At 42.0% G+C, this 13,834-nt stretch overlaps 1 protein-coding gene and 1 long non-coding RNA gene across 4 annotated transcripts in view; both read right to left on the bottom strand.

Annotated features, from left to right (window-relative positions):
- COP1 (COP1 E3 ubiquitin ligase) overlaps window positions 1–13,834 on the bottom strand; it is a 102,898-nt gene that overhangs the window by 47,111 nt on the left and 41,953 nt on the right. For all 3 annotated transcript variants that reach the window (XM_083743857.1, XM_083743856.1, XM_083743858.1), the window contains exons 13-14: window positions 3,689–3,797; window positions 1,158–1,239 (exon numbers count right to left, since the gene is read on the bottom strand). In XM_083743857.1, coding sequence (XP_083599983.1) covers window positions 1,158–1,239; window positions 3,689–3,797 — 191 coding nt within the window. The remainder of the gene's footprint in view (window positions 1–1,157; window positions 1,240–3,688; window positions 3,798–13,834) is intronic.
- LOC310846911 lies at window positions 8,786–13,259 on the bottom strand. Its single transcript, XR_014565616.1, has 2 exons — window positions 12,871–13,259; window positions 8,786–9,564 (listed from the first exon to the last, which is right to left on the bottom strand). It is a non-coding gene; the product is annotated as an uncharacterized lncRNA (long non-coding RNA).

Raw genomic sequence — 13,834 nt, 5'->3', positions numbered from 1 at the left:
GAAGCCGCCCAGAGTGGCTGGGGAGGCCCAGCTAGATGGGCGGGGTATAAATAAACAACAACAACAACAACAACAACAACAACAATAATAATTCAGTCACAACATTCTTAGCCTCCTAACCATGAACAGCAAGAAAGGAAGAGGGTGCTATGGGTCCAGTGGCTCTCTTCCTTTCTTGCATGGCTTCCTTTAACTACAGTCAGTGTTACAATGGCGTTAGCACTATTGGTAACACTGGCCCATAATCCCTGGAACCATGAATTAAGCACTCTGTTTATGGAAGAATCTGGTTAACCCATTAATGCCAACAACAATACACTATGGTTAAAGAGAGAATGGGACGGGATGGGGGATTCAGGTGGATATGGAAGGTGACGGGAGCATGCAAACCTACAGCACACTTCCTGTTAGAATTCCTGCTCCGTGATTGCAGTCATTGGATTGTCATTGGATTGTCTATCACATGACGGTATATGTTTTGACTCCACAGAGTGGGAGGTGACGGAGACAGGATGTTTGTGTTACTGTGTTCCGTGAAGCGGGACTATTGTCCTTTGTTCTTTTTCTCTTTGCTGTCTGATGCTAGAGAGAGAGGGAGCCATGTTGCAGTGTTCCGTGTGTGTTTATATGTAAATAAAGTAGATTAGCCAAAATGCTGAGTTGCTAAGGTCTGTTATGCAAGCTGCGCAGACTCTGCGGATCCCTAAGTGTGCCAATGTCTGTTGGCATCGGTCGCTGTGATGTTCGGGCTGAAGAAAGCCTTTGAAGCTCCCAAACGATCGGCCAGGAGGGAGAGAACATGCCAGTCGGGCATGTGTCTCTGCCAGGGTCCTACTCGAGTGTAGGACGAGCTCTTGACACTTCCACTTGCCTAACCATAGTTAGAAGTCTGGGAATGCTACATCTGTACCAGGCCTAAAAGAACAATCTGTGATGAAACCTAAGCCATTGTTTCAGTCATCAAGAGCCTTTCCCCCAGCACCTTACCAATTATTCAGAAGATCATCAAACTCTGCTAAGGAAAACTGACATTTTGAGCCTTCATTTCTGAAACTACATAGGATCCTCCGTATGAATTTAGCCTTGGCATGTTAACTGGGCATCATCATCATCATCAGGCAGGGTGGGAGAACCCAGAGAGAAAATCAGAGTCTTACCTTTTGCATCATCAGAGCCTGAAGCCAAAAGTTTAGGATCCATCAAATTGAAGTCCACACTCCAACATCTTTTCTCATGCTCCTGTTTTGAGAAAGAGGAACACAAATGTTATTAGGTATAAATGAAAATATGTTTTGGTTAAATTAATATGATGAAACTTTACTATACTTACTGAGACTCAGATGGAAAATTTGTTTCTACTCAAACTCAAACAGCAGCTCCCAAAGAGGGAAGCTAGAGAGCTACAAATATTATGATATATTTTTAACTGCAGCTTATTTGCATCTTCAAAAATGAGATGCTCAGATTATTCTCGCTATGAAAGTATGTGCTTTGCCTTGTTACTGCTCTCTGGTGGGCTTTTGCCATTTTTAAAAAACAGAAAAATCAATAAATACTAAGTATCTATAGTTGCTTCTAAATGTATGTATTAACCTCCTTATAGAACATTCAAAGCAATATGCTGCTCTTTAGATACCAGTATTCTCAAGAGCTATAAGAATGCCATTTAATTTCTGCTGAAAGATCCATTTCCACAACTCTATCTTCTCTGAACGTTGGGCACATATATTTAATTCCATCTAGGTAGAAACACACTCTGGAGAACTGAGTTTACAACTCAATACAGAACAATTTAAAATGGTTGGGGAGTATGGCCAAAGAACTGAAGAAAATAATCTAAGAAGTGCTCCATATCCTCTGCATATCATGCATTTCAATCAAAATCAAAAGGAAGTCCCCCTCCACCCCCAAAAGGAGTTTGCAGTAGCACATCAAGTTGGAATCTTACCCAAAAGCACATCTACTCAAAAGTAAGCACTCCAGGCAGGCATTTCAAGCAGTTATATTATACGCCTACTCCAGAGATGCTCAGGAAATGAATGCAGCCCTCTATGTATGGCCCTTGGGACTCTCACAGGGCCACACCTCCTGCCCAGTACACACCCTGGAACTGCTTGAAGCACTTCTTGAGTGCTTTGGCCTGGTTATAATGCAACCGCTGACTTTGGTGTGGCTGCAATGTAGTCCTACTGGCCATGGGTTAAGAGTCACAGCTGTAACTCCAGCCATTCCCCCCCCCCCAACCCACCCTTTGCTTCCATGCAGCCACCTGGATCGTGGCCCTCAGGTTGAAAAAGGTTCTGTACTCCTGATCTACTCCAAGCACACTCACCTGCCCCTAGCTGCATCTCCTGCTCCTACATTCATGCATTATTTGCAGGTTATCTACTAGCCATTTATTCACTGGAACACATGAACTAGCTTATTTGCAATTGCTTCAGAGAAGTCTTAATAAATGGATGAAAATGTCCAACCCCCCCCATTACTTCCCCATTTCTCTCCCCTATATTGGTAAATGACAGAAAGGTACTAATAGTCATTTGTTGAAAGCCCATGGTGGTCTTCTGGTAAATGTTTGAAATGACCGAATTATGAGGCTAGTTTTTGGCCCTTACTCCAGGGCCAGGAGAAACGTTACCCTCTATCCTCCATCATTAATAGCAGAATAGTAATTTACTAAAGACATTTTATTTTCCACTGGGGGGGAGGGGTAGAGAGGAAAGAGACTCTGATTTATTTATTTATTTTGCCTGTAAGTATCTACTATTCTGACATTTATCATATGATATATAATGAAAACCACAAAAACAAAATATTGTATCAAATTTCCCTGAGATCAGATGTTAAGAGGCTCACAAAGGCAAAGGCAAAGGTACCCCTGCCCGTACGGGCCAGTCTTGACAGACTCTGGGGTTGTGCGCCCATCTCACTTAAGAGGCCAGGGGCCAGCGCTGTCCGGAGACACTTCCGGGTCACGTGGCCAGCGTGACAAAGCTGCATCTGGTGAGCCAGCGCAGCACACGGAAACGCCGTTTACCTTCCCGCCAGTAAGCGGTCCCTATTTATCTACTTGCACCTGGGGGTGCTTTCGAACTGCTAGGTTGGCAGGCGCTGGGACCGAGCAACGGGAGCGCACCCCGCCGTGGGGATTCAAACCACCGACCTTTCGATCGGCAAGCCCTAGGCGCTGAGGCTTTAACCCACCGCGCCACCCGCGTCCCTAAGAGGCTCACAGCACCATATAATTCTACATCTGCTTTTAGTTAACCCAGTTCAACAGCTCCCTTCACTTGCAGAAAATCTAGTGCTCGGAGCTTCTGCATGCAGAAGAGTTTTCTCAGAGACTTAGAGGGGAAAGGCCCTTATATGCATATCTGTCATGCATTGTCAAAGTAACCTGCAACCATAGAAGATCAAGAGTTTTTAATCAGAATCACTATGGTCTTAGCCACTTCTAAGACAGGAAGGACTATAGAAAACAATGGAACTACATTGCCTTTTTCACTAACTTCACCTCTTGCTCATTATTTTAGAACCACAAATTATTATTGACTTCAGCAGCATTTACAAATAAATGTTGACAAAGTTGAAATGAAAAAGAAATTGACTAGATCCTTCTTTAGCAAGAAACTTGCATTAGCTGACGGCAACCACTGTTTTTCGGAATCAAAACACAGAATTTCTTTACCTGGTAGACTTTTGAACGTTGCCCTGTGAACCCATCCCACAAGATGACGGTACCTTCATAGTCACTGCTGGCCAACAGGTTTTTGTGGTAACTACTCCAGCTGATACAGCTGTAAGAGAGAAATAATCCCCGAATAAGAAAGCATCTTTAAGCTACAACTGTGTGCATGACAAAATAAGTATTCCAATAGCTCAGGGTACTTTATTTATCAAAAACAACTGTTGCCTACTTAAGGCAATTTTCACTACTTATGTGCTGATCATTCTATATTCCAAATTCTTCTTTAGGCCAATTACAGTCTAAATTCAAGAAGACATAAAGCTATAACTAAACAGTGAGTTCCATTTAACTTTATTGTAATAAACAACAGAAACTGAAACTGAAGCTTTTGTTTCCTTATCAAAAAAAACACAGAGATTACTTTTTGGTGCATTAAATGGAACTGCTGGGAAAAAAACCCCTGTTCATTCTCATAAATCTGTCTGAGGTAACAACGCCATACTGCTGGAATGAAAAGCATGTAATCACCCCCAGGGTATGTATGTAGAGACAGTTCAGTTTGCAGCTCATTTTAAAAAAGGGACTGCTGTTCATAAAACTGTCCATGATCTGGCAAGGTCCAGCATCTCAGCAAGACACTGATCCTTGCTCCCTACCTGTAAGCCTGTTCCTATTGCCAACTGCCAGACCCCACTAACCAGAGTCACCTGTTATTTATCCATATGACAGGAAACTATATGTCATATGATCTTGTATTATCAGTATCTGAGATTTCAGAATAGAGACATTTAAAGAGTAGGGGAAATAAAATTGAATGTACAGGTAAGGTGTGGGTCAGCGTAATTTAAATACAATAAAACAAGGAAAAGCAAAGATGACATTTCAGTTCTTCATTGGGCAGCACAGTAAAATCAATGCAGCACTGCAATACCAAGTAGAGCAAGTAATAAAGATCTTTATAACTATAATGAAGAGCTTCCATAATCCTTCCATTTTACTCTTTCCAATAAAATTGTTTAATAAAGTGTAGGGATAGTGTGTCTTTTGAACTTTTAAATCACAAAACAGAGGACAGGGTCTTTCCTACAAGTCTTTTTTCTTCTATCGCAGGTGCCATTCCTCAATGGGCCACCCCCTCTCTGTGGGATGAGAGGACAGACATGTAGCAGAAATCTAGAGGCTGAAGCCAAGTCTCTTTGCTTCACATACTGAGTAGTTTCCAAATATTATGCACTGCTATCAAGATATATTTCATTTCCTAACAGCAAAATTGTAACTGTATTAAAGCAATGTGTCTCAGTGGACACAGGAGATCAATAACCCAAACTATTTTGAGGGGGAAACTATACTGATTAGCACCTCCCAAGTCAGTATCCCCATTTCCCCAAGAAGGTGTGTGCCTGCAAGCTTCAATGATTCATTATTCCAGAAGAATAGACTAGGGTAGTATCTTCAAATGAAGTTCTTCATTCTCTCCTCCTTACACATGTTTCCTCTCAATATTGAATTTTACAGTAGCAGTCACCACCTAGGGTGGGATGATTAAAAAGAGGCTCTTGATCACCCTACAGGAACCAGCAACCGGATCACAAAGAACAGCTTGAAAAACGCGGCAGCCAAAAGCAAGCTTTGCTGAACCAGTGGTTCAATATTATAAAATACCCATCAAATGTAAGGGAGCCATGTAGGCCTCAGTAATGCATCCATTGGTCCACACAGAACTGGAAGACATGAAAACAATCTCTCTTCTTTACCCCCATCCCCATTCACCTTCTCCTAAGGGATGGGACAAGAAGAAGGTGGGATGAGTTCCCAAGACCTACGGAAACATCAACTGAAACATCAACTCAATAGGAGTATAGCATCTAGATCAAGGGAAGTAATAGTGCCACTGGGCACCACAGTTCAAGAAGGACACTGACAAACTGGAACGTGTCCAGAGGAGGGCAACCAAAATGGTCAAAGGCCTGGAAACGATGCCTTATGAGGAACGGCTAAGGGAGCTGGGCATGTTTAGCCTGGAGAAGAGGAGGTTAAGGGGTGATATGATAGCCATGTTCAAATATATAAAAGGATGTCACATAGAGGAGGGAGAAAGGTTGTTTTCTGCTGCTCCACGGAGCAATGGATCCAAACTACAAGAAAGAAGATTCCACCTAAACATTAGGAAGAACTTCCTGACAGTAAGAGCTGTTCGACAGTGGAATTTGCTGCCAAGGAGTGTGGTGGAGTCTCCTTCTTTGGAGGTCTTTAAGCAGAGGCTTGACAACCATATGTCAGGAGTGCTCTGATGGTGTTTCCTGCTTGGCAGGGGATTGGACTCGATGGCCCTTGTGGTCTCTTCCAACTCTATGATTCTATGATTCTATGAATTTTGGGAGAACAAAAAATGAGTAGCATTGAAATAATGCACAGATCTAAACTGACAGTGGGCTTAGAAATCAGAAACTCCTAGCCATGTTAACAACCATCAGAGACCACTTCAGGTACAGAGAGGATGTGGGGACATTGCTGGTAAAGGTCTTGAGCACTACACATTTTGGTTCCCCCAGTGACTAATGCACCATTGGAGGATAAACAAAGCAGATTGCCCTTAATAACCTAACAATGTGCAGATACAATTATATCATGCCTGTCAATTAAAGGGGGAGGGAGAATCCATCTTGTGTGTTCAAGAGCCAATACAGTAGCCTAGTTATCTTTATGTTTAAGAGATTGATTTCAGGTCTGTCATTTTTCAAAAATGCTGGAATAGGCTGAATTTAGCCTTAAATAGATTAATATTTTCAGGTGCACACAAGACAGGCAAACTTAAGCCATGTAAGAACCATACATTCTATTTGCGGGACCTCTGCACACAGCTCTCAAAGTGTCAATTATTTTGAGAGTTAGCCTAATGATTCATGTACTATGAGTGCAGTATAGAAAATTTGTTGTGGGAGGGACCATAGCTCAGCAGGAAGCCATATGTTTTGTATGCTGAAGTTCTCATATTCAATTTACAGTATCTTCAGTTAAAACAATCTGAGGCACAGTCAATCAGAGCAGATAGGCTTAAGCTATATGAGCTACTGGATCAATGTGGCTGCAAAAAAGGCTAATGTGATTTTAAGCTACACTTAAGTTTCCAAGTATTCAGCACGAGTCAGCCCTCATCTGGAGTACTGTGTTCACTGTGTTGTACAACATTGAAAAACAACAAGAAAAGACTTGTGAATGAGGCAGTGCTTTATTTCTTCAAGGCAGAGAGTTGTGAAGAAAGGGAGTTACTTTTGTGGTTCAATGTTTGCTCCTAGTTCCTTCTCGAATTTGGGACAATTTCTCCCTCTCACAGCACTCTTATGACAGAGCCCAGAATGTGCCAGGGGGACTCCTGACTTTTCAAGAGAAGCTTTGTGGATAGCCCAGGAGAGAGCAAGCCAGGGTTTTGTTTTGTGCCCTCCCAAATTTCATATCCTGACTTCTGGTTACAGGAACTGTCTCTCTTTAGATAACGGTCAGATGTTTGACACAAAATTGAGAATTATAGCTTTAAATTCATTATGATGCTTTTTCTAAGCCAAGCCAAGATATTAACTGTTTGTTGCCTTGCTGTATCCAACTAGGCCTTCTGAGGCCTAGTTCATGCAACAGTTTTCCAATACATGTTGCAAGTGAAAGTGTATGGAACTATAAAGCAGTATAATGTGGTTCACTAGCAGCGATAAATGAAACTCTTTAAGAGGTTAGGGCTCTACCAAGATGAACACAGATATTTTTACAGCAGTGTACAGAGTGTTCCTTCCATGAAAGAAGGAGCAAGTTTTAAAGAATATAATGGGTAAGGAAGCGTGCCAAAGGGCAATACACAGGATTGCTAAGCGCTAACTTTCAGACGATTTCTGTGGTCATTATACTTAGCTATTCAGAGAACAAAGCAGTCTGGTGTTTTTTTTCTTACCAATAGCATGGTGAGCAATAATAACTAGCTTTCTGATGTGGCAAGTGTAGTCCAGAACTATACTTTGCCAATATTGATTTTGTATGCCGCCAGACCCAGTTATTGCTTTCAGAACTGTATCACCAAGAATTAGAGTAGAATAGCACGGAAGAGTACGGGAGCATGTCAACTCAGCCAGGGCGTCTGTGAAGCCCCTCACTGGCATCTCCGCCAAAGCCCCAGCCTCTGACCTTGCATTTTTAACAAAAGTACATCTCTAGATCCCTCCAGAAAGAAAGTTATGCAGCACAATGTGCAGCTGCCCTTCTAAGCAATTTCTGTGAAATGAGTCAGACTGGATGCTCCTGCCTGTTAAGTGCTTTTAGCTAATGAGTGAACTGAGAAATGAGTTGTTTGGACAACTGGCAAAAGGAATCCGTGGGGGCTTAAGCAGCTTCTCTTTTCTCCTCCCATTTAGTGGTTTAGGGTTGACACTGGGCGGAGGAGTTTTTATGCGTTTAATAGCTACACAGCAGTCAGAAATTCAACAGGCTACAGCTTTTCTACTATGGAAATACAATTATGGGGAAATGCTCAGGTTAGTACAATTGATACTTAACTGAAGAATGGATTTATATTGGAATAAAAAATCATTGGGTTTGGTTCTGGCTCAACCTGTTAGTCAACAACAGGAAAAGAAATGCTCTGGCAGCCTAAAGATCCAGGATGTGTTTATGGACAGCGTGGAGCCATATAGAGATGTTTGACCAGCTGAAGAGGAGAAAGAGCCAGCTGCCTATCACCATGTTCCTCCACAGGACACCAGCAACTGCTTCTGACCCACGGCCAAGCACTTTGGGGTACCGGTCTATCCCCCTTGTTGCTGTTTCCACATCACCCTCCAGCAATGAAGAAGACAGAGCCACCACTGCTGCCAGACAGTCAAAGAAGACTAACAAATAGAAGGCTGGAGAGCCCTTTTCTGTTCTTCCCTTGGGAGATATGCGTACAGGGACAGATTTGCCCATTTCTCTAAGCTATTGATTGTATAATGCTTAGTCTTCATTGTACAGCTCGATGATTAAGTCCCTTTTGTCGGAAGAAACACTGATTGTACCAAAACAGTGTCTGGGTGTTGACTCGCGAGTTGATGTTGCTTCTATCAAATACACGAGTGATTGTAAAGAAAAAGACTACATCTGTGATTTATTAGTTTGCTTGTTTATACTCCTTATTGTGGAGCAGTTGCCCTTGGTGATATCTTTTTGTCTGACTTTGCAAACTGGCCTTTTAAAAGGTTTTTCAAGGGCTTCCAGAGGTTTAGAGGGTGTTTGCAGGCTTTTCCAATGGTGTTTCAAATATATGCGATTTCACTGAGACACGCAGACTGCCCTGACCTGTGAGGTTCCATTGATGTGTGGTTGCTTGTTGTGCATGATGGCCCACTGGTGAGCTAGAAGGGCCCCGTGGAGTAGTTGAGCATGATGCTTGGCCAATGGGGTTATTTGAGATGCCAACATGGATAGCCCTAGGTTCCATTACATCAGCTTGATGTTCACCCTCTTGCAGGAGAAAAGTAGCTTGGCTGCTGCTTTCACCTTTATGATGTGCTCTGGAGAGAGGGAGATAAGCCTCTGGTATGTGAAGACACTGAAGTAAACCAGTTGACACATTGGAACAAGTTGACTCTTCTGTCATTAGATGGGAGCAATGAGCTTCCAGGGCTGCTATAATGCTGGTCTGATACTGCAGTGCCTCTTCCCATGTTGGAGACTGGATGAAGAGATTTGTCCAGGTGTGGGTAGGTGTGGATGCCCTGGAGATGGAGGTGGGCATCAGGGCAACCATGGAGAGGAGGCCAGACCAAGCAAGAGGGCTTTATTTTGAAAAGGGCAGTGTCAGACTGCTTCTCTTACAACTATCTGCCAGTATTCCTTAACACTTTTATTATTAAGACCTAGAATGTTTGCAAATATATCATGACACTTCAGCATTCTAGAGAACAGGTAAAGGAAATGGAAGGACTTTAACACAAGCAAGCAATGCAATGGTTCCCAAACCTTTTTACTCCACAGACCATTTGGAAATTCTAATTCTAATACAATAAAATACGAATAAGTAACAATACATTTAAACATCAATATATTTAATGGACACACACCAAGGACCACCTAATAAAAAATTGTAGACCACATTTTGGAAGTCCCATAACAGCCACAGTGGTTGCTGGGACGAGTGGGGTTCATGGCATATATAATTGTCAATGTCAATCAGAAAATACTCTATTTTTTCTAGCAAAGCATTTGAATGTGTACTGTTAATTAAACATGTTAAGCGAATCAGTGAGTATGAAGAATCTGAACATATATTTAGCTTCTTGCCTGTCTCCAATTGCAATAGGAAAGGTTTGTGGCAAAAATACTTGAAGACCGAATTACATTTCTGTAAATAAATTACAACAGACAGTTTGGACCATCAAGGTTCAAATGGGGGGGGGGGTTAATTTTTAGAAGTGGTTCTCTTTCTTAATATCTGAAGAGAGGTAGAGAAAAGTTTTAAATAACTAAAACGTCCCCAGAACTTTGGCAAAGACAAGAAGCAATTGCTGGATGAGCTATGAAGCAAGCAATTGTAATGGGGAGGTCATAGCTTGGGTTCTCTAGGAGCAGACTTCCAGTTGTAATCTTGATGTCACTGACAGTACATAATACAGGCAAAACAGACCAGTGGTCTGACTTCAGAAAGGCAGCTTCATATATTCAAATAGTGATAGCAGTTCCTATGAAAGTACACTATTTCCCATCTCTCCAACTAGATCAGCAGGAAAAGAGGGGGGGGATGGCAAAATAGTTCTCTCCCCCCAGACTGTATCATGAGGAACAGCACTCCAGCAATACAGAACAGCTGGAGACCTCAGTGCAAGTGAGGCGGGGGGGGGGGGGGGCAGGGCACAAATATAAGAGAAATGTCAGGCCCTTGAGAACAGTGTGTTGGCATCCTTTCACGCAGCTTTATTGTTGAGGCACAGACTGCTCAGGTGAAATTAGAAAACATCCAAATTGAATATTGTACTTTGTAATCACTAAGTGGTCCGTTAACATCTATTCAAGTCTCTTCACACACCATAAACATTTAATACTGTTTTTAATTCAAATCAAATTATCACAAGACTGAAACAGTCTCCTTCCTGTTTACTGATCTTTGTCAACTTTCAGCTAACTAAAAGTGTTTGTAACATGCAAAAACAAAAAAACCAGAAGCCACATTTCCCCAAAGAGCATACTGAACAGCTTGCATTAAATCAACACTACGAGCCAAAAGATACAAGCTACTTTTGTGTTAAAAGTACCATTTAGCTTAGAAAACATGCTCTGTTCTATTCTAATGCTAATAAATAGGACCAATTTAATTCTTTAGCAGGTGCACTACATTTGCCTAATCACCACTTGTCACATTCTAATATCATGTAAACAGAATCTAAAAATAAACAAGATTACAAATTTTAAATAATAATAATAATAATAATTTTTTTTACTCCAGTTTAAACTAATAAGGTCCTAATTTGACCCCAAGGCTGTTTCCCCCAAAGCTATGCCCACTTGCCCACCTGACCTAACACTTCCTTTTACCAGTTATGGCTGGTATATGAACCATGTCTATTCTGGGACAGGGACAGTCTGGCCCCAGTGATTCATGTACTGGTAACCTCAAGACTAGATTACAATGTGCTCTATGTGGGGCTACCCTTGGGGCTGGTCTGGAGGCTCCAGTTGGTGCAAAATGCTGCTGTTGATGGGGGACAGAGTATCACCAGCACATAACTCCAGTGCTCAAAAGCTTCCACTGGCAGCCCATACACAGTTGGGCCAAGTTCAAGGTTCTTGTGTTACTTTACAAGATCCTTAATGATTCAGATCCAGCATATCTCAAGGATTGCCTAATCCTTTCTATCCCTGCTCAAACACTAAGATCTTCAGTGAGTCAATGTTAGTGGTACCCCATGGGCGGAATGCACAGCTTGCATCAACCATGAGCCTCGCATTCAGTATTGCAGGCCCAATTGTATGGAACTCCCTCCCAGTTGACAGGCCCCCTCAGTTAAACTTCTGGCACCAGCTTTGTGTTTCAGCAAGCATCTAAGTTTTAAATTATTTTTACCCTTTTCTGCTTAAAGATGGTTGTAGTTTAAGTGTATGGAAACCATTTAAATAAAATAAATAAAAGGCACTTTCAAGGTATGCAGGCTGTTTCTCTCGAGCAGGGGAGGGTATAAAACTTTGTTTAGCTTACACTCTTTGGCGAGCAGAAGGATGCAAGCACTAGGGCAGGTAAAGCTGTCTTACCATTCATTTCAATTGCCTTGACTTACCTTGGAACTATTAGAAGGTTGTAAAAAGTTTGGTATCACCGTAGCATTACCCAGGGTCTAGGGCAGAGGTGAGCAACCTGTAGTCCCTAACACAGGCATAGGGAAACTCGGCCCTGCAGATGTTTTGGGACTACAACTCCCATCATCCCTAGCTAACAGGACCAGTGGTGAGGGATGATGGGAACTGTAGTCTCAAAACAACTGGAGGGCCGAGTTTGCGATGCCTGCCCTAACACCTGGTTGCCCCATTGTTCCATCTCATCAGAATTCCTTCCTTCCCTCTTGTTTATGTCCTCCTGATTTTCCTTAGCTTTTAAATGTGTTTTCCCCTACAGTGGTACCTTGGGTTACGAACTTAATTCGTTCTGGAGGTCCGTTCTTAACCTGAAACCGTTCTTAACCTGAGGCACGCTTTCACTAATGGGGCCTCCCACTGCAGCCGCCATGTGATTTCTGTTCTCATCCAGGGGCAAAGTTCGCAACCCGAGGTAACTACTTCTGGGTTACCAGAGTTTGTAGCCTGAAGCGTTTGTAACACGAGGTACCACAAGTTAAATATTTCTATTTAACTTCAGAACAATTGGAAAAGTTATTATTTTATCTGATAAAAATTATCAATCAGAATTTTTTGTATGACACCCCCTTACCCACAGTCTGAGAATAATTTAGTAGGCTTCTGCCATATATAGCCCATTAAAATCAGAAAAGGGATCTTACTTTGAAGTTGCTTATATATACACATACACACCTTACTTCCCACCCCCCAAAAAATGAGTCTCATAAAAGCAGCTTACAAAATATCAAACAAACACCAAAATTAACAATGCTCCATCACTAAAAATACAGTTACCAGACTAAGCAGCATCATGGAACAAGAACGGAAAGGGGCCATACCTAACAATCAATAAATTGAATTTAGCAACAGTGGAATCAAAAGCTTGTTTTCTTAGAAGGGTCTTCAATCCTGGAACACAAATAAAGAGGAAGATAACCTAAACTCTTGAGGCAGGGACTTCTACAGATATGGCACAACCATGGAGAATCCTTTGATGCAGTGCTACCAATCATGTCTCAGAAGGCAGCAAAACACACAAGAGGAGACAGCAGCTATCTTAAAAGGTGGACAAATTCATGCAAGAGGAAACAGTCTGTTAAGGAACTTGGTCTGAAGCTGTTCAGAGCTTTAAAAGGTAATAACCCACACCCTGAATTGCATTAGGAAATGGGCTGACAGCCAAGGCAGCCCACATAATAAAGGGATTGTGTAATCCCTGCATTTTGCCTTAGTATTTTGCCCTAAATAGTTTGAGGGGTTTAAGTATGTTATAATGGAGGGGGGACACTGTATGCTTGAGAGTAACCCTATCAAACCCAATGGGCTTCCTTTTGAGTAGCCATGTTGAAAATTGAAGTCGGACAGTCTCCATTCCTAATCAGGAAACTTTTGTCTCTGGTTCCACCTATCCTGGCTCTGATTCCACCTATGGCCAGCATGCAACCCTCTTGGCCTAAAACTAATTAGTCACTTCTCACCACTGTGCTGTGTACTTCCCCCAGTTGTTAGCCAACCATGCATGGTTTCTGATCTGCAAATAACTGCTCAAGGACTTGGACAATCAAGTACTGTGCAGGAATCTCAATTATGGATTGGTTTTTCAAAAGTAAATGTTATTGTAGATTGACCAAATTTGTACAGCTAAGAGACTGGCGTATGTTTACAAAGGTATAAAATGCAGTTTCTCAAAAAGCAGAAAAATATGCATTATGATGCACAAAAATAGAGACAGGTACAGCTCCCCAATGAAGAACACAGTAAAACAATACTCTGATTATCCTACAAGGATGACAAATAGGCAGG

Source organism: Podarcis gaigeae (genome assembly GCF_964106915.1).
Source record: "Podarcis gaigeae genome assembly, chromosome: 6".
Classification (NCBI taxonomy): Eukaryota; Metazoa; Chordata; class Lepidosauria; order Squamata; family Lacertidae; genus Podarcis; species Podarcis gaigeae.
The sequence above is the reverse complement of the archived record's forward strand: the minus strand, read 5'-3'. Positions and strand labels throughout refer to the sequence as shown.